Source organism: Hyperolius riggenbachi, chromosome 6 (genome assembly GCF_040937935.1).
Source record: "Hyperolius riggenbachi isolate aHypRig1 chromosome 6, aHypRig1.pri, whole genome shotgun sequence".
Classification (NCBI taxonomy): Eukaryota; Metazoa; Chordata; class Amphibia; order Anura; family Hyperoliidae; genus Hyperolius; species Hyperolius riggenbachi.
In genome coordinates, this window is record NC_090651.1 from 333,927,331 (window position 1) to 333,952,576 (window position 25,246).

A 25,246-nucleotide genomic window follows, 5' to 3' on the forward strand; every position below is an offset into this window, starting at 1 on the left:
AGCATACAGGGACCCCCAGTACAGAGAGCCCTGAGCCCCTCCAGCATCCAGGGACCCTCAGTACAGAGAGCCCTGAGCCTCTCCAGCATACAGGGACCCCCAGTACAGAGAGCTGTGCTCCCCCTCCAGCATACAGGGACCCCCAGTACAGAGAGCCCTGAGCCTCTCCAGCATACAGGGACCCCCAGTACAGAGAGCCCTGAGCCCCTCCAGCATACAGGGACCCTCAGTACAGAGAGCCCTGAGCCTCTCCAGCATACAGGGACCCCCAGTACAGAGAGCCATGAGCCTCTCCAGCATACAGGGACCCCCAGTACAGAGAGCCCTGAGCCCCTCCAGCATACAGGGACCCCCAGTACAGAGAGCCCTGAGCCCCTCCAGCATACAGGGCCCCCCAGTACAGAGAGCTGTGCTCCCCCTCCAGCATACAGGGACCCCCAGTACAGAGAGCCATGAGCCTCGACTCCAGCATACAGGGACCCCCAGTACAGAGAGCCCTGAGCCCACCAGCATACAGGGACCTGAGCTTCTAGTTAGCAGGCTCCATCCTTCAGCGAGCCCCCCATACCCTCTCCCCCTCCAGCACACAGAGCCCCCTCCTCCCTGTATATCCCGTGTCTCCGCAGTGCTCGCCCCCGTGTCCTGTGCCTGCGCTCTGCTCGGTGCTCCAGTGCCGCCTCCCCGGTGATGCAGCTGTCCGTATCTGCATAACAGCGACTCTCCATCCCCCCTCCTCCCGGTGCTGCTCTTCTCTTCCCCGCTCTTCTCACCCGCCGCAGCGCCCGGAGATGGGGCCCCCGGCGGGCCCCGGACTGCTCCTGCTCTTCCTCGGCTACCTGCGGATCTGTGCGGCTAAATATGTGCGCGGCAACCTGAGCACCAAGGAGGTAAGAGGGGTCCGGGGACAGCCTTCCATCCATCCATGCATTGTACCCTATGTAGCAGCATCCTCATCCCATCAGGAGATGCAATATCCATATTACTACAACAAGTTGTATGCATAATCTATGTACTCCTATCTCTATCCATGCTCATCTCTGCATCCATAAACAATACATGCAACTCAATCTAAACATCCATACATCTCAATACAGGCATGTACTGGAGGTCTTGTGTGTGACATATAACTGGCATGCAGAGAGCTGCAGGGAATGTCCCTAACAATCTTGCACAAATGTCTGTATGATATATGGATTATATATATATATATTGTGGATTTCCAGAATGTATGTATGTACAACATAGCCCTATATGATCTCCTGTGAGAATATTTTCTGCAAAGTTTGAAATATGAGGTAGTTTGAGGTCCAGTGCGGGCGGCGGTGAAGTTTGGGAGACCAGTAGCAATGTAGACGCTATCCTTGTGAGATAAATATCCATCTGGGTGTTTGGACTCAATTGGTTAATTATCTGTGTGTAAGACGGACACCTGCTGACTGGCCACGTTTAGACATGTAAAAAGGGCGCAGCATTAATTTAAACGCGTGAAAATAGCCGGTGGTAATATATAGGTTAAAGTTAGTCGCCATTTAATTATAATTATTTTTATTGATTATTTTTTATCAAATTTATGGATATTTTACTGTTGCCTAGCCTGACCCCATTGTAACATGAACCTTCCCTTGATCTATGTGTAACATTAACCAATCTCCCCAACTGATGCCAAACCCTTACCGACCCCTCAACCGATATTTAACCCTAACCAAACTCCCCCCAACTAATGCCTAACCCTAAATGAACCCCCCCCCCCCCCACACACACACACACTGATGCCCAACCCTTACTGTCCCCTCAACCCATACCTAACCCTAACCAAACTCTTTCCCAACCAATGCCTAACACTAAATGACCCCACCTCAACCAATGCCTAACCCTAAATGACCCCCCTCCCCACTGATACTGATGCCTAACCCTTACCGATATCTTCAACCGATGTCTAACCCTAACTGACCCCCCAACCAATTCCTAAACCTTACCGATCCCTTACCGACTCCCCCAACCAATACCTAACTCTAACCCAACCAACCGATATCTAATCCTAACTGACCCCCCACTACAGATTTCTAACTCTTAGGGCCTGTTTCCACTACACGCAGATTGGATGCAGAATGGATGCAGAAAAACTGACTCCAATGAATGCCTATGGGAAAATCTGCATGAGAAAAATCGCGTTTAGTGGAAACAGGCCCATAGGAATTCATTGGCGTCAGTTTTTCTGCATCCAATCTGCATGTAGTGGAAACAGGCACTAACCAACCCCACAACTAATGCCTGACCCTTATCACCCCCCAACCAATACCTAACCTTAACCAACCCCCCCCCCCCCAACCAATGCCTAACCCTTAATGACCCCACTGCAACTGATACCTAACCCTAACTGATTCTCCCATAAGCTATGCCTTACCAACCCCCCTACTGATGCCTATCCCTTAAAGAGAAACTCCGACCAAGAATTGAACTTTATCCCAATTAGTAGCTGATACCCCCTTTTACATGACAAATCTATTGCATTTCACAAACAGACCATCAGGGGGCGCTGTATGACTGATTTTGTGATGAAACCCCTCCCACAAGAGGCTCTGGTACCGAGGTACTCTGGGCAAACTGCCACAATGTAACAATGTTCACAGACAGGAAATGGCTGTTTACAGCTGTCTGTAACAGCCAAAAAAGCTAGGAGCAGCTTACATAACCTGCCCAAAGTAAAAATGTCACCATGTGATAAATGTCAGAATGTAAATCTGGGAGAGGAAAGATTTTACAATGAGCAATCCCTGACTAAATCATTTATACATAATTATTGTAAAAATGAAGCACTTTTTTTATTACATTATTTTCACTGGAGTTCCTCTTTAAAGAGAATCTGTATTGTTAAAATCGCACAAAAGTAAACATACCAGTGCGTTAGGGGACATCTCCTATTACCCTCTGACACAATTTCACCGCTCCCCGCCGCATTAAAAGTAGTCAAAAACTGTTTTAAAAAGTTTGTTTATAAACAAACAAAATGGCCACCAAAACAGGAAGTAGGTTGATGTACAGCATGTCCACACATAGAAAATACATCCATACACAAGCAGGCTGTATACAGCCTTACTTCTGAATCTCAAGAGATCACTTGTGTGTGTTTACCTTCTGTCCCCAGCTTCTCTCATGCACTGAACATTACAGGCTTCCTGCAGACAGCTCTGCCTATGTCTTTAATTCCTTAGTATGTGACAGACCAGCTCCTTTCACAGCCTCCAGAGGAGGATTTTTATCCAGCTCTCTTCTATCACTGATAAGATAGCAGAGAAGCTGCTGGCTTATGTAAATAAAACACACACTGGAGTGTGCATAGAGGAACAGATCAACACTGAAGAACTTGGCAGCTTTCCAGACACAGGCCGACAAGTCTGACAGGGGAAAGATACATTGATTTATTACAGAGATGGTTATAGTAGAAAGAGCTGCAGCAAGCCAGATCACATTAGAATAGGTTTAGGAACTTGTAGGAAGGTAGAAAACACGTTGTAATTTTTGTTACAGAGTCACTTTAAGGACCCCACTCAACCGATATCTAACCTTAATCGTACCAAACCACAACTGATCCCTAACCAACCCCAAAACCGAAGTCTTACTCTAACCGTCCCGCTGCTGCAATCCTTGTAGTTATCCGCGCTGCCTTTGCTGCAGTTTGTACCTATTTTATCAGGTACCTGGGAAGTTTTGGTGCTGCCACAGACGCCCATGTCAATAGCTGTGATTAATGGTTATAACTGGAAATTTGGGCTCTGGTGGGACTTGATAAAATAGTGGATGCTGGGGGCCATGTGCTATTCAAACTGCAGCTACAAATAGCAAGTGTTTTGCCGAAGGGGCACTATAAATCAGAGGGGTTTGTATAGCAGGCGGACCCGGTACCTAAATTTCAGTTACAGCAGCTATTCGCAGCTATTAACATGGGCCCCTATGGCGGCCTCCAAACTTACCCGCCGCCCCTGCTACTTAAATTACTGGCTTCATACTTTTGGGGAAACAATTGATTGGACAGATTCTGAAAGGATTGTCTTGTCCCATGTGTTCCTCTGTAAGATCTCTCTTCTTAGAGTATCCCTTTGCAGTCTAATTTTTTTTTAATCAAATTATTCAGATCGTATTGTATGAAAACACAGACATTGGTACACCTAATCAATCCTGAACGACTGCATTATTGGAAGAGCTTGTCGATCCACATGACAGATTTCACATACATATGATCAAAACTGGTTTTGATATTGGGAATAGAACATTTGTCCCGAGGTACTGCCTCTGCCTTTGAAGCATGCAGGTATACTGTGAAGCATGAAGTCATGAGTTCGACTCCCATGTTAGAAAAAAAAAATATTTTGGATTCTTTAATGCTCTGGATTGATTAAATGTGATCTTTTCTTTTGATTTGTTTGATACCTCTGGATGGGTGAAAAGTCAGGACAGCTGTACATGTGCATGAGGTAGTTGGCAAGGAGCTGATGCAATCCGTCATTCTCTCCAGTTCATGAGCAGCACTTTAGTGTTGAGCAGAGCATTATACGAAGTGACTAAACACAGGCCTGTCTTGTGCCAGTTCAATAACCCATTGCGGCAACTAAGCGGGGATTGCATGTGCAAGTCTACCATTGGGGGAGGGGCTGATAATTATTCTTCTGAATGTTTCAGTGATTTTTCCATTCTACTAAGCAATCCATCCAACAGTTTAACCAAACTGACCATAAAACAATTTAGAATTTCTGAATCTGACCGGTGAAAACTGTTTAATATCAAACATGGAATTGAAAGAACCTCAAATGGTCGGGTTGTAAAATATCTGGCAATGGTACAAGCGTTTGATGTTTTTTGAGACCTCTTGATCAGATGAAATCCTGTTCAGCTGAACTATGAAGTATGCACACACAGGCTAATCTTCACTGTACATTTCACCTATTTGATACGCATAACTGATTCGACTGTACATTGATTGCAATTGATTTCTGAAATTTTTATCGAGCAGATCAGCAATCAAATCTACATAGATTCACATGTTGGCTAGATTAAGCAGTACTCTTTATTGTTCATAAAAGTATGCGTACCAGAGCATATAATACAGTATGCCCACATACAGGGCCGGATTTACCATCAAGGCACTGAGGCTCAAGCCTACAGGCGTCTGACAGCGGGGAGGCTGCTCACTCCCCTTCCCACATGTCCCCCTCCACCCACTTCTTCCTACCCATGCAGAGTGGTGAGCGGAGCATAGAAGAAGTTACTCACCAGGTCTCGGGATTCCATCGCTACCTGAGGTCTCTATTCAGAGAAGGGGCACATCTGCTGCCTATACTGAAGGGACTTCCTAATACTGGGGCACATGTGGCTACTTTTCCTGGAGGTTGGGTTACCTAATATTAGAGTCACATTAGGCTTCATAAACTGGGGAACTACCTATAGTATGGAGCTGACTCTACCCTATACTGGGGGCTATCTCTGGCTACCTATACTCATAGACAGAGGGTAAACTTCTGGCTAATATTTGGGAGCTCCTCTGACTACCTATACTTGGGGGTTCTTCTAGCTACTTGAAATCCTGTAATAAAAAATACCCCTCTGGGGGATACTTACCGCGTGAGGGGGAAGCCTCTGGATCCTAACGAGGCGTCCCCCGACCTCCGGTGGCCCTCCGTTATGTACCCGCATCCCCCCGAAGTGCGGCGATGTAAATATTTACCTCTCCGCGATCCAGTGCAGGCGTACTAGCGGCTATTTGTTTGGGTAAGGCAGAAATAGCTGAACCCGATCAAACCGCTCTTCTGCGCAGGGGCGAGTTATTTTGCGCCTACACAGAAGAGCGGATACGATCAGGCTCGGCGATTTCCGCCTAGCCCGAAGGAAGAGCTGCTACTGCGCCTGCGCTGGACCCCGGCGAGGTAAATATATCAAGCCTTGTTGGGGGAGGATTATGGGTGGATTCGAGGGAGCCAGCGTTGGATTACCTGCAGCTACAGGGATGGGGGAAGCCTCATTGGGACCCTGAGGCTTCCCTCTTCCGAGGTAAGTACCCCCCAGGGGAGTTTTTATTTTTTATACAGAGTCTCTTTAATACTGGGGCTCCATCCAGGGCTGTGAAGTCGGAACAAAAATCATCCGACTCCAACTCCGATTTCCTCAGTTTATGAAACTACCGACTCCAGGAACTCAAAATTGCTCCTACTGACTCCTCGACTCTGACTCCTTATTCTAATTCTTATCAGGACTGTTGAGTTTGTACAAAAATCATCAGACTCCGACTCCTCAGTTTATTGAGACCACCATCTCCGACTCCAGCTACCCAAAATTGCTCCGATGCTGACTCCACAGCCCTGGTTCCATCTGACTACCTAATACGTAGAGGAACTTTTGAATAACTACATCAGGCAAGGCAGTGTCCAGCAAGTGGATTTCCTCAGCTTTACCACCTCCCAGTCCGACACTGGGGCAAGGGAAGCAGGAAAGAGGTGACAGCCATGCCAGCCAGCACACATGTGGTGAGGTTTGGTGGGTGTTTCTGTCAGGATTTGTGGGTCTAGATGCCAGAATATAGGAGGCATATATGTGATTTAAATCCAGGCCTGCTGACGTATAAAAAGATGACTAGTTAGCACAGTGATTAGCACTCTACCTTAGGTCTGCAGGTCTTCCTGTATTGCCTGGGGGTTTAACCCAGCTAATCTGCTTTCCTTAGGCTTTGTTCACATTTAAAATCGCAATCGCTGACGCCAACGCGGCGGCAGCCCCAGGACTGCTCAACGCCAGTAGGCGTGAAGTCCTGGGGGTGTGTTTTGCAGGAGATTGCAAGCCGATGCACGCACATCTCTGCTTGAATGACGGAGCTCCTCTCTGTCATCAGTTTCCCAGTGGTGATCGACGCTAGGAGACTGTTAGACGGCAATTTACAGCGTACAGTGCTGCGAACTAAGGCAGCGCTGTACTGGGGACAGCCGTAACACTCGGCTGTCCCCCTGGGAGGCTCAGGAGTGATCGGCTCTCATAGGCTGACGGCTATGACAGCCGATTGCTGTCATTGGCTGGCAGGGAGAGGGAGGGAGGGGCTGGAACAAAAAAAAAAGTACATTTTATTAAAAAAAAATAAAAAATTAATAAAAATAAATAATCTGCAGCAGCGATCAGAGCCCACCAACAGAAAGCTCTGTTGGTGGGAAGAAAAGGGGGGGGGGGGGGAGTCACTTGTGTGCTTAGTTGTACGGCCCTGCAGCAAGCTCTTAAAGCTGCAGTGGCCTAAATTGTAAACAATATCTTGGTCACAAGGGGGGGTTAAGCCTGTGGTCCTTAAGTGGTTAACATCCCTGCATTGCCATAGACTTACTGGACTTCCTGTCCACCGCAGCTCAACGCATAACTGCACGGTAACGTAGGTCTATCCGAGTGTAAAAAATGCAATGAAAACTTTACTTCCGTTGCATCACGCCATACCGCGGCAGTACGAAAGTCCCCATAGACTTTCATTGCCCTGCGGTGGGGTAAAATTACCGCATCACCCGGTGTAAAACCACCCTGAAGGTATATTAAAGGAAATGGTTCAGTGCCTCCTTCAGACGAGTACTATTTTTTGAATACATTTTTATATATTTCTGTCACTACAGGTTTCCTTTAGGCTTCTTATTGGATTTGTTTTATGGGATAATTTAACTTGTAAAAAGCAGAACACGGAGCATTCAAACCTGCAAGATCTATACGGATTGCATTAAACAGCATTGATCCTGCGCTTGTTCTGTATGCTGATGTGTGTTTATAGCACGTGGCTGATTGATTTTCGCATGTAACATCGCATGAAGCCGTTCACTAGCCATGAGTAACACTGTGCAGGCACACAGCACATGCATGTGGAGGTGACAGGAAGATTAAAGAGGACCTGTTTCATGATGCATAAAAAATGTTTAATGTACAAGCTGTATCTCTCAGCAGATAAAGATTGCTGTCACTCGATGGACGGCAGTGTCAATAAAGCTCCAAGTTTCCAATTCCTGTGCTCACTGCGAAAAGCAGTATCCAAAGCAGTGAAGGGAAGAGGAGCCTGGCACATAGGATCAAAAAAAATCTGCAAAGGTTTTTTACCCCTCAAGGGTTAACACATGGCAGACAAAAACAAAACGGAATGGAGGATCACTAAAAAAGGTACAGATGGTGTGCTCATTTCCCAGGGGGTACACTGAATCCACTTGTAAGCAAGCAGGTCGGCACCACCAACCTGTTTACTTACATATGGCAGACATACAGGACAGTGGGGGTAGGAAAACACCGCAGCCTAACAGTGTTTTCATTGTAAGTACCGCTTCTTCAGAGGTTTAATGAAGAGTGTCGACACTGCATTGAACCTCTGACGAAGCGGGTGTTTTCCTACCCCCACTGTTCTGTAGGTCTGCCATGTGTTAATAAAGCTTTGACATTTTTTTTTTTTGATCCTATGTGTCCGACTCCTCTTCCCTTAACTATAGAGCTCTATCTCCCCCCTGCATGAATCGGCAGGTGTCAGCTGAAGTTAGGGCCCATTCTCACTAGCAAACGCAAAACACCAGGGGTTTGAAACTCCACTCCCTTTCGGCAAAACCACCATGGCGGTTTTTTTTTCTTAAGTGTTCCCGAAGCTCTGTGGCAGAGAAGCTTTAGAACGCTTTGGATAAAAACGGCCGCGGCCATCTTGCCGATGGAGGTATTTAAGTACCTAAGGAGTGGAGCAAACATGTTGAGAGCAGTCAATCAGATTCTAGGTTTCATTCAATTTTATTGTCAGGCAAATATGTTTATCCTGGTTATTACAAATATATACAAATATGTTGATTGTTTTCGCCCCAAAATAGGGATGTTATATTATGACTATGATTGGGTTAGATTGTGAGCGCCTCTGAGGACAGTCAGTGACATGACTGTGTACTCTGTAAAGTGCTGCAGAAGATATCAGTGTTGTATAATAATAACAACATGGTAGGACATTACACTATGACTATGGTAGGGATTTGATTGTGAGCTCCTCCTAGGACAGTCAGTGACATGACTATGTACTCTGTAAAGTCCTTCGGGAGGTGTTAGTACTATAGAAATACATAATAATATAACCTATGGGCCTATCCAAATGGAAGATGCTATATGTAGCATGTATGTAGGGGCAATCACCCTCAGCCATGTAGGTATGCATATATAAATCTGCAATGCTTCTGGGCATTTTATCTGTAGTAATTGAGTATTGAGCTCATTGTAAAGGTGCTATTATACAGCAACTAAACACTTGTTTTAGCTCTCTGATAACCAATAGCAGAAGGCTTGAAAAACCCTTGAGATCAGTGTTTGTTTTCTTTTAATCGGTGTAAATGAGGACAAACACTTTAATACTTTGGAACAGTTTCATATTCTTAACTCCTTCCCAGTCACCCTCATAATTGGCTGTTTGTTTTATCTGCATGCTGTCTTTGAAAATCAGATGTCAGCTAGGTTAATTAGTTCTTTGTGAATGAAAGGCAATTAGAAGATTTGTAATTACACAATTTCTCCGGTGTGTTGACCCCAGAACCTTAAAAAACAAAACAAAAAAACTAAAAACCAAATATATATATCTGTATAGAGTATACTGTAATCTTGTTATAGTAAACTCTGATATAGTAAAACTTTGGGTATAGTAACCATTATAAGTATATGGGAGTATTGTAAACACGGATATACACGTAACAGAAATTCTGTTATAGTGAACCTGTTTTTTGGCCCCTGTGGTACTCTGTATCCGGCAATAGAGGAAAGTGGGAGGACGCAAGAATCATACGTCAGTCGGAGACCCATGGCCGTGGTTGATGGATGGGCTGGGAGCCACTTGTAACCTGCTCGCTATCTGCATTCTATTCTGGGCTCGTGTGGGTTACCTCAAAAGCACTGGCCGTCCGGTGCATGGGCTAAAGACCGCCCACCTGGATCAACTAGTGAGACCTGTACTTCCTGTGCAAGCTGCGGCATGACTACTGAGGGCTCTTTCACGTTTAACAACATCCCGACAATACACCGCAGGCTATTCAACACGTGCAAGAGAACGGCTCCTGCACGCGTTGAATAGCCTGCGGTGTGTCTTCGGGATTTGGATGTTGCGGAGCAACGCAATCAGTGGCGGCAGCTATTAATTCACCCGACGGGAAGAATGCCGGCTCCCGACGATTAAAAGCTCCACAATGCACCAAAACGCACCGTCGGGTGTGAAAGGTAAAATGAAAGTCTATGGACTTTCATTTTACCTTGGTTAACACTAAGTTTCGACTTTGCTTAACGCGGGCGTTAAACAGGCTCTGGTGTGAAAGAGCCCTGAGGGGATTGCCTATCATTTCTGACTTGCTTGTGCATGGCTGCAATGCTACAGAACAGTATCATCCAGGCCCTGATCCTTGGAGTTTACTATAAAGGAATTCTATTGTAGTGGAAAGGGGCTGTTAGATGTTATTGTAGTTGTCTGTGTTCCCTCAGGGTAACTTTGGCACATTTCCTGTCTCGGTGCCTAGGAAGTGATCATGTGACTGCTCCGGAATTTCAGCAAACCATGAAGGAAGAGGAGTACAGTGGAACCATGGTTTGCGAGCATAATGCGTTCTGGAAACATGCTTGTAATCCAAAGCACTCTTATATTAAAGCAAATTTCCCCATAATGATTAATATAAACTCAGATGATTCGTTCCACAACCCAAAAACAGTTATAGTAAAATAGTATACAATAAAAATGTACACAAGACTTTCACTATAAACAGAATCATTGCCATCTGTTGGCTCGCCCAAACCCTTTTTTGTGTGTAACTTTAACCACTTCAGCCTTCAGTCGTTTTCACTTTATGCATCCGAGCAATGTTCACCTCCCATTCATTAGCCTATAACTTTATCATTACTTATCACAATGAACTGATCTATATCTTGTTTTTTTTCGCCACCAATTAGGCTTTCTTTGGGTGGTACATTTTGCTAAGAGCCACTTTACTGTAAATGAATTTTAACAGGAAGAATAAGAAAAAAACTGAAAAAATTCTTTATTTCTCAGTTTATAATACATGCCTCCATAATTAAAACTCACGTATTGTATTTGCCCATTTGTCCCGGTTATTACACCGTTTAAGTTATGTCCCTATCACAATGTATGGCAACAATATTTTATTTGGAAATAAAGGTGCATTTTTTCCGTTTTGCATCCATCACTATTTACAAGTTTAAAATAAAAAAAAAAAAAAAAAAAAAATATTTCATCTTTACATTGATATTTAAAAAGTTTAGACCCTTAGGTAAATATTTACATGTTTTTTTTTTAATTGTAATTTTTTTTGTTTTTTTTTATGTTAAACATTTTATTTGGGTATTTTTGGGAGGGTAACACATACGCTTAGAGGGACTCATGGGGACGCAAGAGCCAGAAAAAGCGAAGCTGTCGCTTTTTCTGTGGGAGAGAGGAATCGGTGATCAGGCACCATAGCCCGATTCACTGATTGCCTGGCTAACGAACCACGGGCAGGGAGCGCGCATGCACGCACATGGCCTCCTGAACATAGCTACTACGTCCAGGAGGCAAAAGTGGTTAAAAAGGATCTTATCCAATGACAAAGGCGGCTTTCAGTTGGCAGTGGCACTTTATTTGGCCTGATGAAGTGGGCTAGATCCCACAAAACGCGTTGCCTGTGCTTTTTATAAAATTAAAATAATTAATCTTGTATGAAATTTTCATCTTTGAGCTAAGCCACCTCGTTTTTTTTTTTATTTTATTGTTTTTAGAGCATTTTATATACATTGGATACCTCTTTAACCCTTTTCCTATTCCAATGACAGTTACTTTTGAGGATTTTATGGAAATGTGACTTTGCACAGTCTCCACACTCACATTAAGTACAATTAAGCACACACCTGCATCGTTAAAGGGAGAAGAACTCAGTTGTGATGACGTGATGCATGTATACCGTATATACTCGCATACAAGCTGAATTTTTTACCCCCAAAAAGTGGGTCAAAAGTTGCGGGGTCGGCTTGTATGCGAGTCGTGGTCCACGCAAACCCCCCCCTACCCGCTCCCCACCCCCCGCACTATATTGGGCACTATAGTAGCTATACTGGGGCTATACTAGCTATACTGGGGCACTTTACTAGCTATACTGGGCACTATACTAGCTATACTGGGCACTACCTACCTATACTGGGCACTATACTAACTATACTGGGGCACTTTACTAGCTATACTGGGCACTATACTAGCTATACTGGGCATTATACTAGCTATATTGGGGCACAACCTACCCATAGTGGGCACTATACTAGCCATACTGGGCACTTTACTAGCTATACTGGGACACACTAGGGGAATAAGGCAGCCAGAATTTCCTACCCCCGGCTTATATGGGAGTCAATCATTTTTTACTGTTTTTTTTATGTAAAAGTGGGGGGGTCGGCTTATATGTTTGTATGTTAAGACGTTGCTTGTATATTAAGTCAAAATTTCACTAAAATTTTTGCTTGTATTGCAAAGCTCTCTTAAACCAAGTTACTCTCAAATCCAAGATTTTACTCTACTTCTGACGTCTCTGTTCCTTTTGATGATTAGACATGGTGTTATGTGGATGGATTTTAGACCCACTTTAAAGTCATTGCAGAGTTTTGATCCTGGCCATGGACGAACCATAATTCACCCCAGCAGAAACATCAAACATCTCTCAGAGGGAGGGGGCTATGTGCATGTATCAGTTTGCTGTTAATAAAATATGTCAGTAAATGATAAAAGAGACAGCCGGCAGCAGGAGCTAGCGGGAAGCAAAAGACAAAATAATCATAAATATACATATCATCATAAGCAGACGTATGTGCGAGAAGAGGAAATGCATAGAACGAACAGACCATTTAGGTTGGTTTATTTGGTTCCATAAAGTCTAGTTAATCCTTAAAGAGTTCATTTATCATAAAAAAACACTTCTTTTCGTTATATATTTCAGATCCTCGAAAGGGCAGGAAGGTCTTCTGTAAATTACTGTAACTGCATTTTCTTACCCACGTCTCCTAGAAAAAATTAAACCCGTTAAAGTGGAATTCAATATTCTCACGTGTTAAGGCCTCTTTCACAGTGGGACGTTGTGTTTAATGCGACGTTAAAGTCGCACAATGTGCCCCTAACGCAGCGCATGTAGGTTATGAAATTGGACGTTATTTTGCACTGCGTTATGTGTCTCTCGGTGAGCCGTTTTCGTCGCATACTGATGGAACGAAAATGGCGCATGCATTACATTTTTTTTAAAAAAACAAAACCTTACTGAGCATGTGCAACACACACAGAGCAGGGACAAGGTCCTCCAGCACCCAAGGCTGAGACACCAAAGTGCGCCCCTCCATCCCTGCCACCCCAGCCGTCACACACTGATTGCTATTAGACTAAGAGGGCCACAGGGCCCACAACCTCCCCAACACCTTAATATCTAGTTATCTGGCTTGCAGTCACTGCTATGTATCCCCTTTTCTTATTTCTTTCTGCTTCATACACAATTAGGAATGACAGCTGAATGAATTGTGCGCCCCCTCCTACACTGCGCCCTGAGGCTGGAGCCTCTCCAGCCTATGCCTCGGCCCGGCCCTGAACACACATAACGCAGCAAATGTATTGCTAAACGCACAGCATGCAGCACTTTCTACATATTGCTACACGTTACACACAACGCATGGTGTGCACTGTGAATGTCGCACAGACTTTGTATTGCTGTGCGTTAGTCTGCGTTATAATTTTTTATAACGTGCGACTTAAACTTCCCACTGTGAAAGAGGCCTAAAGAGAAACTGCAACCAAGGATTGAACTTCATTCCAATCAGTAGCTGATATCCCCTTTCCCATGAGAAATCTTTACTTTTTCTCAAATAGATCATCAGGGACCTCTGTATGGTTGAGATTGTGGTGAAACCCCTCCCATAGTGTGATGTCACGGCCATGGTCCTGACAGTTCCTGTTCGTGAACCTCGTTGCATTGTGGGAAATAACGTCTGTTTCCAACTGCCAAGCAAGCAGTATCTACCTTTGCGTATGTACTGAGAGCTCTATGCACAGACATCACCTGGTAGGACTGAAGATGTCGCCACTTGTGATAAATTTCAGAATGTAAATTGGCGAGGAAAGATTTTACAGTGGGCAAACACTGACTAAATAATTTATAAATATTGTAAAAAAAAGTAATTTTATTAATTACATTATTTTCACTATAGTTCCTCTTTAAAGGAATACTGTAGGGGGGGTCGGGGGAAAATGAGTTGAAGTTACCCGGGGCTTCTAATGGTCCCCCGCAGACATCCTGTGCCTACGCAGCCACTCCCCAATGCTCCGGCCCCGCCTCCGGTTCACTTCTGGAATTTCAGACTTTAAAGTCTGAAAACCACTGCGCCTGCGTTGCCGTGTCCTCGCTTCCCCTGATGTCACCAGGATCGCACGGCGCAGGCACAGACCATACTGGGCTTGTGCAGTACGCTCCTGGTGCCATTAGCGGGATCGAGGACACGGCAATGCAGGCGCAGTGGTTTTCAGACCTTAAAGTCTGAAATTCCAGAAGTGAACCAGAGGCGGGGCCGGAGCATTGGGGAGTGGCTGCGCGGGCACAGGATGTCTGTGGGGGACCATTAGAAGCCCCGGGTAACTTCAACTCATTTTCCCCGCCCCCCCCTACAGTGTCCCTTTAAGTGTAGTTTTTTGTGCTTCTGTTTCTTATGTCACTTTTAACAGATTGTCCTGAGCCCAGGGGCAGTATGCAACCTGTTAGGAAAGCAGTAAGGGGAGTGATGTGAATGTGTGAGGGTTCCATATAATGACTTGATTCTCACTTGCTCTAGCAATAATAGTTTTTTATTTAGCAGCGATTATGATGGTAGTTTAAGTTAACCAAGCACCAATTTTAGCACTCAGTACATCTTAATAACACATTAAAAATGCATGCCAACTACAGTGGTTTGCAAAAGTATTCGGCCCCCTTGAGGTTTTCCACATTTTGTCATATTACTGCCACAAACATGAATCAATTGGAATTCCACATGAAAGACCAATACAAAGTGGTGTACATGTGAGAAGTGGAACGAAAATCAAACATGATTCCAAACATTTTTTTTTTTAAATAACTGCAAAGTGGGGTGTGCGTAATTATTCAACCCCCCTGAGTCAATACTTTGTAGAACCACCTTTTGCTGCAATTACAGCTGCCAGTCTTTTAGGGTATGTCTCTACCAGCTTTGCACATCTAGAGACTGAAATCCTTGCCCATTCTTCTTTGCTAAACCGCTCCAGCTCAGTCAGATTAGATGGACAGCATTTGTGAACAACAGTTTCTTAGATCTTGCCACAGATTCTCGATTGGATTTCGATCTGGACTTTGACTGGGCCATTCTAACACATGGATATTTTTTGTTTTAAACCATTCCATCGTTGCCCTGGCTTTATGTTTAGGGTCATTGTCCTGCTGGAAGGTGAACCATCCGCCCCAGTCTTAAGTCTTTTGCAGACTCCAAGAGGTTTTCTTCCAAGATTGCCCTGTATTTGGCTCCATCCGTCTTCCCATCAACTCTGACCAGCTTCCCTGTCCCTGTTGAAGAGAAGCACCCCCAGAGCATGATGCTGCCACCACCATATTTGACAGTGGGGATGGTGTGTTCAGAGTGATGTGCAGTGTTAGTTTTCTGCCACACATAGCGTTTTGCATTTTGGCCAGAAAGTTCCATTTTAGTCTCTTCTGACCAGAGCACCTTCTTCCACATGTTTGCTGTGTCCCCCACATGGCTTGTGGAAAACTGCAAACAGGACTTCTTATGCTTTTTCTGTTAACAATGGCTTTCTTCTTGCCACTCATCCATAAAGGCCAACTTTGTGCAGTGCATGACTAATAGTTGTCCTATGGACAGATTCCCCCACCTGAGCTGTAGATCTCTGCAGCTCGTCCAGAGTCACCATGGGCCTCTTGACTGCATTTCTGATCAGCGCTCTCCTTGTTCGGCCTGTGAGTTTAGGTGGACGGCCTTGTCTTGGTAGGTTTACAGTTGTGCCATACTCCTTCAATTTCTGAATGATCGATTGAACAGTGCTCCGTGGGATGTTCAAGGCTTTGGAAATCTTTTTGTAGCCTAAGAGTGGGTCCACACTAGACCCGGTTGCAGGACGGACACTGCAGGGGAAGTACCCACCGTACTGCAAACTGATGAAAGTGCATCAGTTTTGCATCAGTTTCCGTTCAGGTTTTTCCCTGACAGAAAACGTCTCCATCATTAGGAAGGAGTGGGAGGATTTTTTTGGGCCAATCATAAAGCTCAGGCTATCCGTATTAACATCCGTTTTTTGCCTGTGGAGCTGGAGATGCGTTTTCTCATTACTTTCACTACCCCTGCGTGTATCCGTGGTCCTGATCCGTTGCGTGAAAATGCAGCAGATCCGGACCTTCCGTTCAGGTTTTGAAAACGGATCCCCGCAAACGCAGACGGATCCGTTTTTTACTTGGGTGAGGCTGGCTGCTATTTTCAACATTAGTATCCGGGACTCCGTTTTTCATCAGGTTTGAAAAACGCAGCCACGGATACGTTTCCAGACCTAGTGTGGACTGACTGTAAGCCTGCTTTTAATTTCTCAATAACTTTATCCCTGACCTGTCTTGTGTGTTCTTTGGACTTCATGGTGTTGTTGTTCCCAATATTCTCTTAGACAACCTCTGAGGCCGTCACAGAGCAGCTGCATTTGTACTGAAATTATATTACACACAGGTGCACTCTATTTAGTCATTAGCACTCATCAGACAATGTCTATGGGCAACTGACTGTACTCAGACCAAAGGGGGCTGAATACTTATGCACACCCCACTTTGCAGTTATTTATTTGTAAATAATGTTTGTGGCAGTAATGTGACAAAATGTGGAAAACTTCAAGGGGGCCGAATACTTTTGCATAACACTGTATGTCACTCATAAATAATAATAAATAATAAAAAAAAACCTCCATTTTAACCTCTTATTTTTACATTGTAAAGTTCAGCAGAGGCTATTTTATTAGGGCTCATTCACACTTGTAAACGCAAAAACGCTAGCAATTAGCGCTAGCGATTTGCCTGGGTGATTTTACCACGATTATCGCTTTGGCGATTAGTGGAAAACGACCGCTAAACGTCCTAGTGTGAATAGGCCCTTACCCTACTTCTGAGACCTACCCGGCCATAAAAAATTTCAGGTAGATGCTATCTTCACACCGCCCCCCTGGATAGATAAATAAATAAATAAATAATGGGCAGCCAGAAGGGGAGGGGGGAACATGGTAGTTCCTATAGCTATTAGAAACCAGTAAAAAAGTCTCCTGGTTCCCTTTAACCACTGGCTGTAATGAAGTTAAAGCAGAAAGTTTGACTGCAAATTTCCCTTTGTTGTCCTGGTCACTCTCTTTCTGTATATGGATAAGAGGCCAATGCAGTAAAAACAATTAAAATCAGTTTCATATAAGGTTCTTAAGAGATTGCTTACCTAGAAAAGGATGTCGAAGCTTGTATTCAGAAAATGTACTTTATTCACACAACGAAAAGTGTGTGAATTTGTGTTAAAGAGGAACTTCAGCCTAAACAAACATACTGTCATGAAGTTACATTAGTTATGTTAATTAAAATAGATAGGTAATATAATCTCGTACTCACCCTGTTTTAAAAGAACAGGCAAATGTTTGTGATTTCATAAGGGCAGCCATCTTTTTGGTTGAAAAAAGGTGACAGGGAGCATGAGACACAGTTCCAACTGGGGTTCCCAGTTGCTAGGCAACGTGAATAACAATATAGGAAATCCCATCATGCTTTGCACAGCATCAGTGGAAAAAAGCCCCGGCAGTTTTCTTTGATGGGGCGGAGCTTAGCTAAAAATGCAGCTAAAATGAGACTTCTATAAGAAAAACAAAGTTCTGATACTGTGAAACTGTTAAAGAAACACCAAGCCTTTTCAGTTCTGCTGAGTAGATTTTTAGTCTGGAGATTCACTTTAAGGTTATAAAGAACGTTTTAGAAAAAGAGCATTGTGAAGGAGAGCCTATCACATGAAGTGAGTAGTGGGAATGATTAATTTGCTGCCTCTCCCCTGTGATGCTGCCAGCATGTGTAGGTCCCAGCGGTGCTGCGTTATCTACCTTCTTCTCTTTCTGTGACTGACAAGTCTGTTTCTTTTTCAAAAAGGGGTTAAGATGCTTGTAAAAAATATAAACAAAAGTACTTCATCATCCACGGGAAACTATTGAGACTTAAGACCAGAACCATAGAATTTACTTTCCTAAAGTAAATCCACGGTTAAAATAAACTGATAAGATAAACAAATATATTTATCCTGCTCCTAAAATGACTTTTTTTAAGTATCCCAGGGTTTTCTTTTCTTTTTAAATATTTACAAAGTAGGTTTTACTGTCTCTAATCAGTGGCAGTCTATTAAGTGTCCCAGAGTTAGAAAAAGGTCAATAGTTCATGCATTTTATCCCCCCCTGCCCTCCGAAGTTGTATTCTGCCAGGAGAACTTTTATGGCTGTAATTTACTGATCAGTGATATGTAGAAGCTTTCCAGAGGCACCAATAGAATAAAAGTCACTTAAACGAGTACCTCTGAATATGTTTTGATGTTCATATAGTTATGTTTTGACATTGAATTGTTTTTGAACATGAGTGATACTCACAAAACCTGCCTTACACTATGTCCTCTGACACTTTGTTTTCAGCTGTATGCTCCTTTTTGATTGGCCTGATGAAGCGGGATTGAGCCCGTGAAACGCGTTGCCTATTTTTACTGTGGAGTATAAATAAATTGATGTTTGACTGTTGATGCCACAGTCCTTCCCTTGTTTGCTTTGTCTGCATGGATGGGATAGGCCCACCACTGCCCCATTGGTTTTAAGCTCGTTTAAGTGACTTTTATTCTATTGGCACCTCTGGAAAGCTTCTACATATTGCTAAGTCCACCCTTGGTGGAGGGTTGTACCCATCTTCTTCCCATCTACAGAGAGCGACTTTTAATCCTGAGTGGGGTCAGGTTAATCTCCCCACCTGCCTTCACAGTGGTTGCCTAATGGTAACCCTGGTTTGTGAGTATTAAATTGTTATATTACTCATTATTAATTATCATCTATACAATATCACACTATTGGGCTCTTGGTGTCCCCCCCCCCTCCCTTTATGCTTATCAGTGATGTTTACTATATGACAAGGTACCTGTGATGATTTGCTCAGCTGCCTGTGCAGGCAGCCAGCCTTTTGACCATTGTGTAGGTTTGCATGCTGCAGGACTCTGGAAAGAAGAGCTTCTGTCAGTTTTGCAGCTTGTGCTTGCAGAGGAATTTGCATACGTTGTCATGCAAATTGCCTGGCCACATTCATTGGAGGTGTGTACTATAAGTACTATGTCTTTCCCACAATGCTTCGCTGTTCATAAGGATTTTGTCCTGTGTAACACTCCTGCCGGGAGTGTCAGCCATGCTCTTTGTTTGAAGTTCAGCTTAGAGTAATTCCTGAATCTGCGCTAGGCAGGTTTTCCCTAGTGCAGTTAGGATTGTATTATCTGTTTGTATGTTCTGTTGCCATTGTCCTGTCCCAACGGTGGTCGAGAGGAAATGGTTCTGATCTCTGTTCTTGGAGTATAGCTGGTGCAGCGGTTGCTACCAGCTATCTCTTCTGTTCTGTCTCCAGGGATCGCGCTAGCTACTTTTTGCTAGCGCTGGGGATCCTTCTGTTCTGCAACTCTGTCTCCTGGGATCGCGCTAGCCACTTTTCGCTAGCGCTGGGGATCCTTCTGTTCTGTCTCCTGGGATCGCGCTAGCCACTTTTCGCTAGCGCTGGGGATCCTTCTGTTCTGTCTCCTGGGATCGCGCTAGCCACTTTTCGCTTGCGCTGGGGATCCTATCTCTCGCTTGTCCCTGTTTTCATGTGTCTGTCTTGTCTGCTACGCTTGCTGGAGGCTCGGTGAGGTAACCGTTAAGCAAGCCTACGCGTCCTCTGTTTCATGTTTGTCTGTCAATGGTTAGTTAGGCGTGCTTGTCTCTATTGTGCTTATCACGTGGAGACCGCGCATAACCGCGTGCACTGTTGCGAATGAGTGCGGTGTCCGCGGTTAGCTAGCGTTTGTTATTTTCCTTGTTATTCTCATTGTATTATTTGCTGTGCCTTTGCTAACCTCGTATTCTGTTCTGATCTGCCCTGTGTCACGTCTGGCGATCAATGTACACAGGGGTGTCTGCGGGCTTCAATACTGTATACTTGCTGTAACACTTTAATAAATGTAATCGTTGGATAAGCATCCGCAGAGGGTTGAGTTCCTTATGGAGATTGTGTGGATTGTCACGTCTGGCGATCGCACCTCTCGCGAACGCTTTCCTATTTCATATCTGCTGTTGTGTGTGTGCGCGGTCGCGGGGTGGCGACTAGATTGGCGCACACACATACAATCTGTCCCTTTGCTCGTTCTCATTCGCAATCGCCTCTCTTGCGAGAGAGTCTCGGGAGAGGAGTCTACGTGTTTTATTACGTGCAATAAACAAGCTCTGCTTCTAGCTGTCCGGTGCGATTTTATTGGCACACGGAACTACATTGCAGTGCAGCACGCAGCCTACTGGCAGTAGGGCTTGACGGACCGGAAACAGGAAGTGGTAGAGCGAGCGAGCTCTTATCCCCCGCCGCTGTGATATCGGGATTACTTGAAATACAGAGATCGGGATTACAGCAAGTATTTGGGCAGCTAGATGTAACCTCTATTAAGGTACTGTACTGTCATCTGCTTACATCTCGAGTGGGCTTGCGTAGCCCGGGGCAAGTTCCACACCCTTTTTTGCGCTGAGGTACTATACACATTTTCTCCTTCATCATTGGGTCTGAGCTGACCCCACCTCTAGCAACAACACATTCATCCACACAAGCACAAACTTTTTCCTTTTTTATTTTCTGTAATGTACTGATAAACATTAGACTTTCATATATTTTAGATTCATTACACACAACTGAAGTAGTTCAAACCTTTTATTGTTTTAATATTGATGATTTTGGCATACAGCTCATGAAAATTCCTATCTCAAAAAATTAGCATATCATGAAAAGGTTCTCTAAACGAGCTATTAACCTAATCATCTGAATCAACTAATTAACTTTAAATACCTGCAAAAGATTCCTGAGGCTTTTAAAAACTCCCAGCCTGGTTCATTACTCAAAACCACAATCATGGGTAAGACTGCCGACCTGACTGCTGTCCAGAAGGCCATCGACACCCTCGAACAAGACGGTAAGACACAGAAAGAAATTTCTGAATGAATAGGCTGTTCCCAGAGTGCTGTATCAAGGCACCTCAGTGGGAAGTCTTTGGGAAGGAAAAAGTGTGGCAGAAAACGCTGCACAACGAGAAGAGGTGACCGGACCCTGAGGAAGATTGTGGAGAAGGACCAATTCCAGACCTTGGGGGACCTGCGGAAGCAGTGGACTGAGTCTGGAGTAGACACATCCAGAGCCACCGTGTACAGGCGTGTGCAGGAAATGGGCTACAGGTGCCGCATTCCCCAGGTGAAGCCACTTTTGAACCAGAAACAGCGGCAGAAGCGCCTGACCTGGGCTACAGAGAAGCAGCACTGGACTGTTGCTCAGTGGTGCAAAGTACTTTTTTTCGGATGAAAGCAACTTTTGAATGTCATTCGGAAATCAAGATGCCAGAGTCTGGAGGAAGACTGGGGAGAGTGAAATGCCAAAATGCCTGAAGTCCAGTGTCAAGTACCCACAGTCAGTGATGGTCTGGGGTGCCATGTCAGCTGCTGGTGTTGGTCCACTGTGTTTTATCAAGGGCAGGGTCAATGCAGCTAGCTATCCGGAGATTTTGGAGCACTTCATGCTTCCATCTGCTGAAAAGCTTTATGGAGATGAAGATTTCATTTTTCAGCACGACCTGGCACCTGCTCACATTGCCAAAACCACTGGTAAATGGTTCACTGACCATGGTATTACTGTGCTCAATTGGCCTGCCAACTCTCCTGACCTGAACCCCATAGAGAATCTGTGGGATATTGTGAAGAGAAAGTTGAGAGACGCAAGACCCAACACTCTGGATGAGCTTAAGGCCGCTATCGAAGCATCCTGGGCCTCCATAACACCTGAGCAGTGCCACAGGCTGATTGCCTCCATGCCACGCCGCATTGAAGCAGTCATTTCTGCAAAAGGATTCCCGACCAAGTATTGAGTGCATAACTGAACATAATTATTTGAAGTTTGACTTTTTTTGTTTAAAAAAAAAAATTCCTTTTATTGGTCGAATGAAATATGCTAATTTTTTGAGATAGGAAATTTGGGTTTTCATGAGCTGTATGCCAAAATCATCAATATTAAAACAATAAAAGGCTTAAACTACTTCAGTTGCGTGTAACAAATCGAAAATATATGAAAGTTTAATGTTTATCAGTACATTACAGAAAATAATGAACTTTATCACAATATGCTAATTTTTTGAGAAGGACCTGTATACTATCCAGCTGGCCTTTGTAAACAGCACTATCTAATATGTATTGCTCTTCCTAATAGAAACATGCTACTAGGGAAATGGCAGTATACTACATTTTGCTGTAGTGCCCCTTTAATGGATGAGGCTATATACAAATATACAGCAATATATTGATATAGGAAGTGTTTTGAATGCTGAAAACAGGATAATTAATGTACAAGTGAATATCGTGAATAATTTACTACTATAGGCCACTACAGTGTCTCTTAATAGAAAACAAGGGCTCAAACTCTGTGCAGCTAGCCACTCTTGGAGTAAGGTTGGAGTTTATGGACATTCTTTACTCTAGATAGAATACAGGTGAGATGGTTGCAGAAAAGTGCACTTTGAGCTTGAGTTATCAAACACATCAGCCTCATCACTCGCCACCAGTTCCTGCCGGCAGTCCATAATCTTACTGGCTTCTCTGTGCGGCCATAAAGCAGTCATAACATTTTAGGGCTTTGAAGTTCTGCTAACGCTTTTTCAACAGCCACATAAAGCAGAATCTTTTCCTGTATCTGTAGCTAAATGTAGAACTTGTGAGAAGCACCCTAGGAACTGAATATAATCCCAGGTAAAGACTTTTGCAGACATTGTTTCCTGGTGTTATATAAACATTAAATCACACTTGCTCCTGAAGCACACACCATATGCTAATATAATAAATAAGAGTTGCCTGTCGCTAGTATCTGCCCATATTCCTTAAGGCCCGTACCCACTATGCAATTCTTCCCGGCACTTTTTCCAACGGCCGGCGTTTTTTTGATCAACGAGCAAGTGTTTCTGCAATCGCACAACGCGGGTACAGGTGTGCAATTACGCGAACGACGTTTAGCGACTCGTGGTGATAACGAGCGTGACGGCTGATCTGATCTGTAAGATTCCCACCGACTCCGCGCAAAGTACCGCAAAGGCTTGACTTCCCATTCGTGCCCAGCGACGTCGCACATAGCTGCTGGAAGATGGATGGCGGAACACTTGTCATCGGGGGGATGTCACTGGATCCATCTTCCTTAGTCAGGTGGTGAGTATTTTACCCTCTGACTGTGAAATTCATGAATGGCTTGTTAAAGGAAACTGTTACTCTTATTGAAAGAACCCAATCCATTTAGTTCGCTCTGTATATTGCACAGATTAATGACAAGCTTGCTTACCTTGCTGTTGTGTACATATTCTAACACAAACTTTAAGATAGCAGTGCCAGAATTTTCTGCCAGTTAGTGGATTTGTACAGGTGCGGAAAGTGAGTAACAGTTGCCCCAGAAAATAATTTCTTTTGCAGCAAGGTGCAAGCTTATCAGTAATCTGTGCTTCTAACAGAATACTGATGCTTTCATCCCTTCATTCTCATGGGGAAGGGGGGAGGAAACAGCTGACAATTGGAGACCAGGAACATTTGTAGGTATAGCCCAGATAGGCATGTTCCTGGGCTGCCATCTAGTGGTGAAGGCATGAATTGTCCTCTTTCATTGTGCAGTTGCTGCACCATACTTGTGGGGAAGCTGGCTATGTATGAGTGAGTCTGGCTCCTGGGGAGGCATCAGGCTTCCTATAATGGGGGAGGGGTGGGGGGTTGAGCTGGCTACCTATACTGGGGTGGGAGGGGGGGGGGGGGAATCTGGCTACCTGTACTGGAGGGATTCTGCATCAAATTTGAAAGTGTAGAGCCATGAGCCATAGGCTGTGGTAGTGCCCCAGTGGGGAGGCATTCTGGGTGGAAAGGGGCACATAGTCTGGCAGCAGAAGAAGGTGGGTGCTTTAGGACTTGCCTGAGAGGGACAATGGCTCTGGTGGGTTAGTTGTCAAGAACGAAGTAACACTTGAAGAACATTCAGAGGGAAGTTAAAGAGTAACTACGGTATACTAAAACTAACATATTGATCAAAAGGTTTTTTTTCTTTTACAATTATTCATTTTTAAATTATTTAGTTAGTGTAAATAAATTCAGCACATTATAAACTCTTTTCCTCACCCTGATTTGAATTTTGAATTTTTTCCTAGGTGGCAGCATCTTTACTACTGGCAGGTGCATCACAGCGGAATGTCTGTTTTTTTGTGTGTTGCAAAGCCAGCAGAGGTGATACCTGGTCTCCAGAATGCTCTCGGAGAAGAATTCCGCATAGCTAAACAGCCCAGGCTGTGACATCACTGGCAGGGCAGGGTTACATGCCGATATACAGCTATACCTAGACTGACATAGGAAGTGTCTCTGATGCTGAAACCAGCATAATCCTGAATTATTTACTGCATTCTACTATATGTCACTGCAGAGCCTCTTTATATGGGTTAGGGCAGGGATCCCCAACCTGTGGTCCGCGGACGTTTTCAGTTGGGCCGCGGGACTGTCCTCTTGTCTGCCCCCACCGCCCCCCCGCGGCCGCCGCTGCTGTTACCTTTGGCGGCCGCGTGGTCTCTTATATTCCCCTTTTCTCTCTTCCCAGCGTGTAAATCACAACAGCGCGCCCTGCGGCTGCTGTGATAGAGAGGGAGGAAGCAGGAGAGAAAGAGCGGCCTCCTGTAGCGGCACGCCGTTACTATGGGAACCGCTCTCTCCTTCCTGCTTCCTCCCTCTCTATCACAGCAGCCGCAGGGCGCGCTGTTGTGACTCACACGCTGGGAAGAGAGAGAGAGGGGAATATGAGAGACCACCGGCCGCCAAAGGTAACTGCAGCGGCGGCCGCGGGGGGGAGGTGGGGGCTGCTATACTGGGGCACTATACTTGCTATACTGGGGCACT

The 25,246-nt window shown here is 44.6% G+C and overlaps 1 protein-coding gene across 1 annotated transcript in view; it reads left to right on the forward strand.

The window, feature by feature from the left end:
* Nucleotides 1-646: 646 nt before the first annotated feature.
* TMEM145 (transmembrane protein 145) overlaps nt 647-25,246 on the forward strand; it is a 123,035-nt gene continuing 98,435 nt past the window's right edge. Inside the window, exon 1 of the mRNA XM_068243077.1 lies at nt 647-887. Coding sequence (XP_068099178.1) covers nt 789-887 — 99 coding nt within the window. The 5' untranslated portion in view covers nt 647-788. The remainder of the gene's footprint in view (nt 888-25,246) is intronic.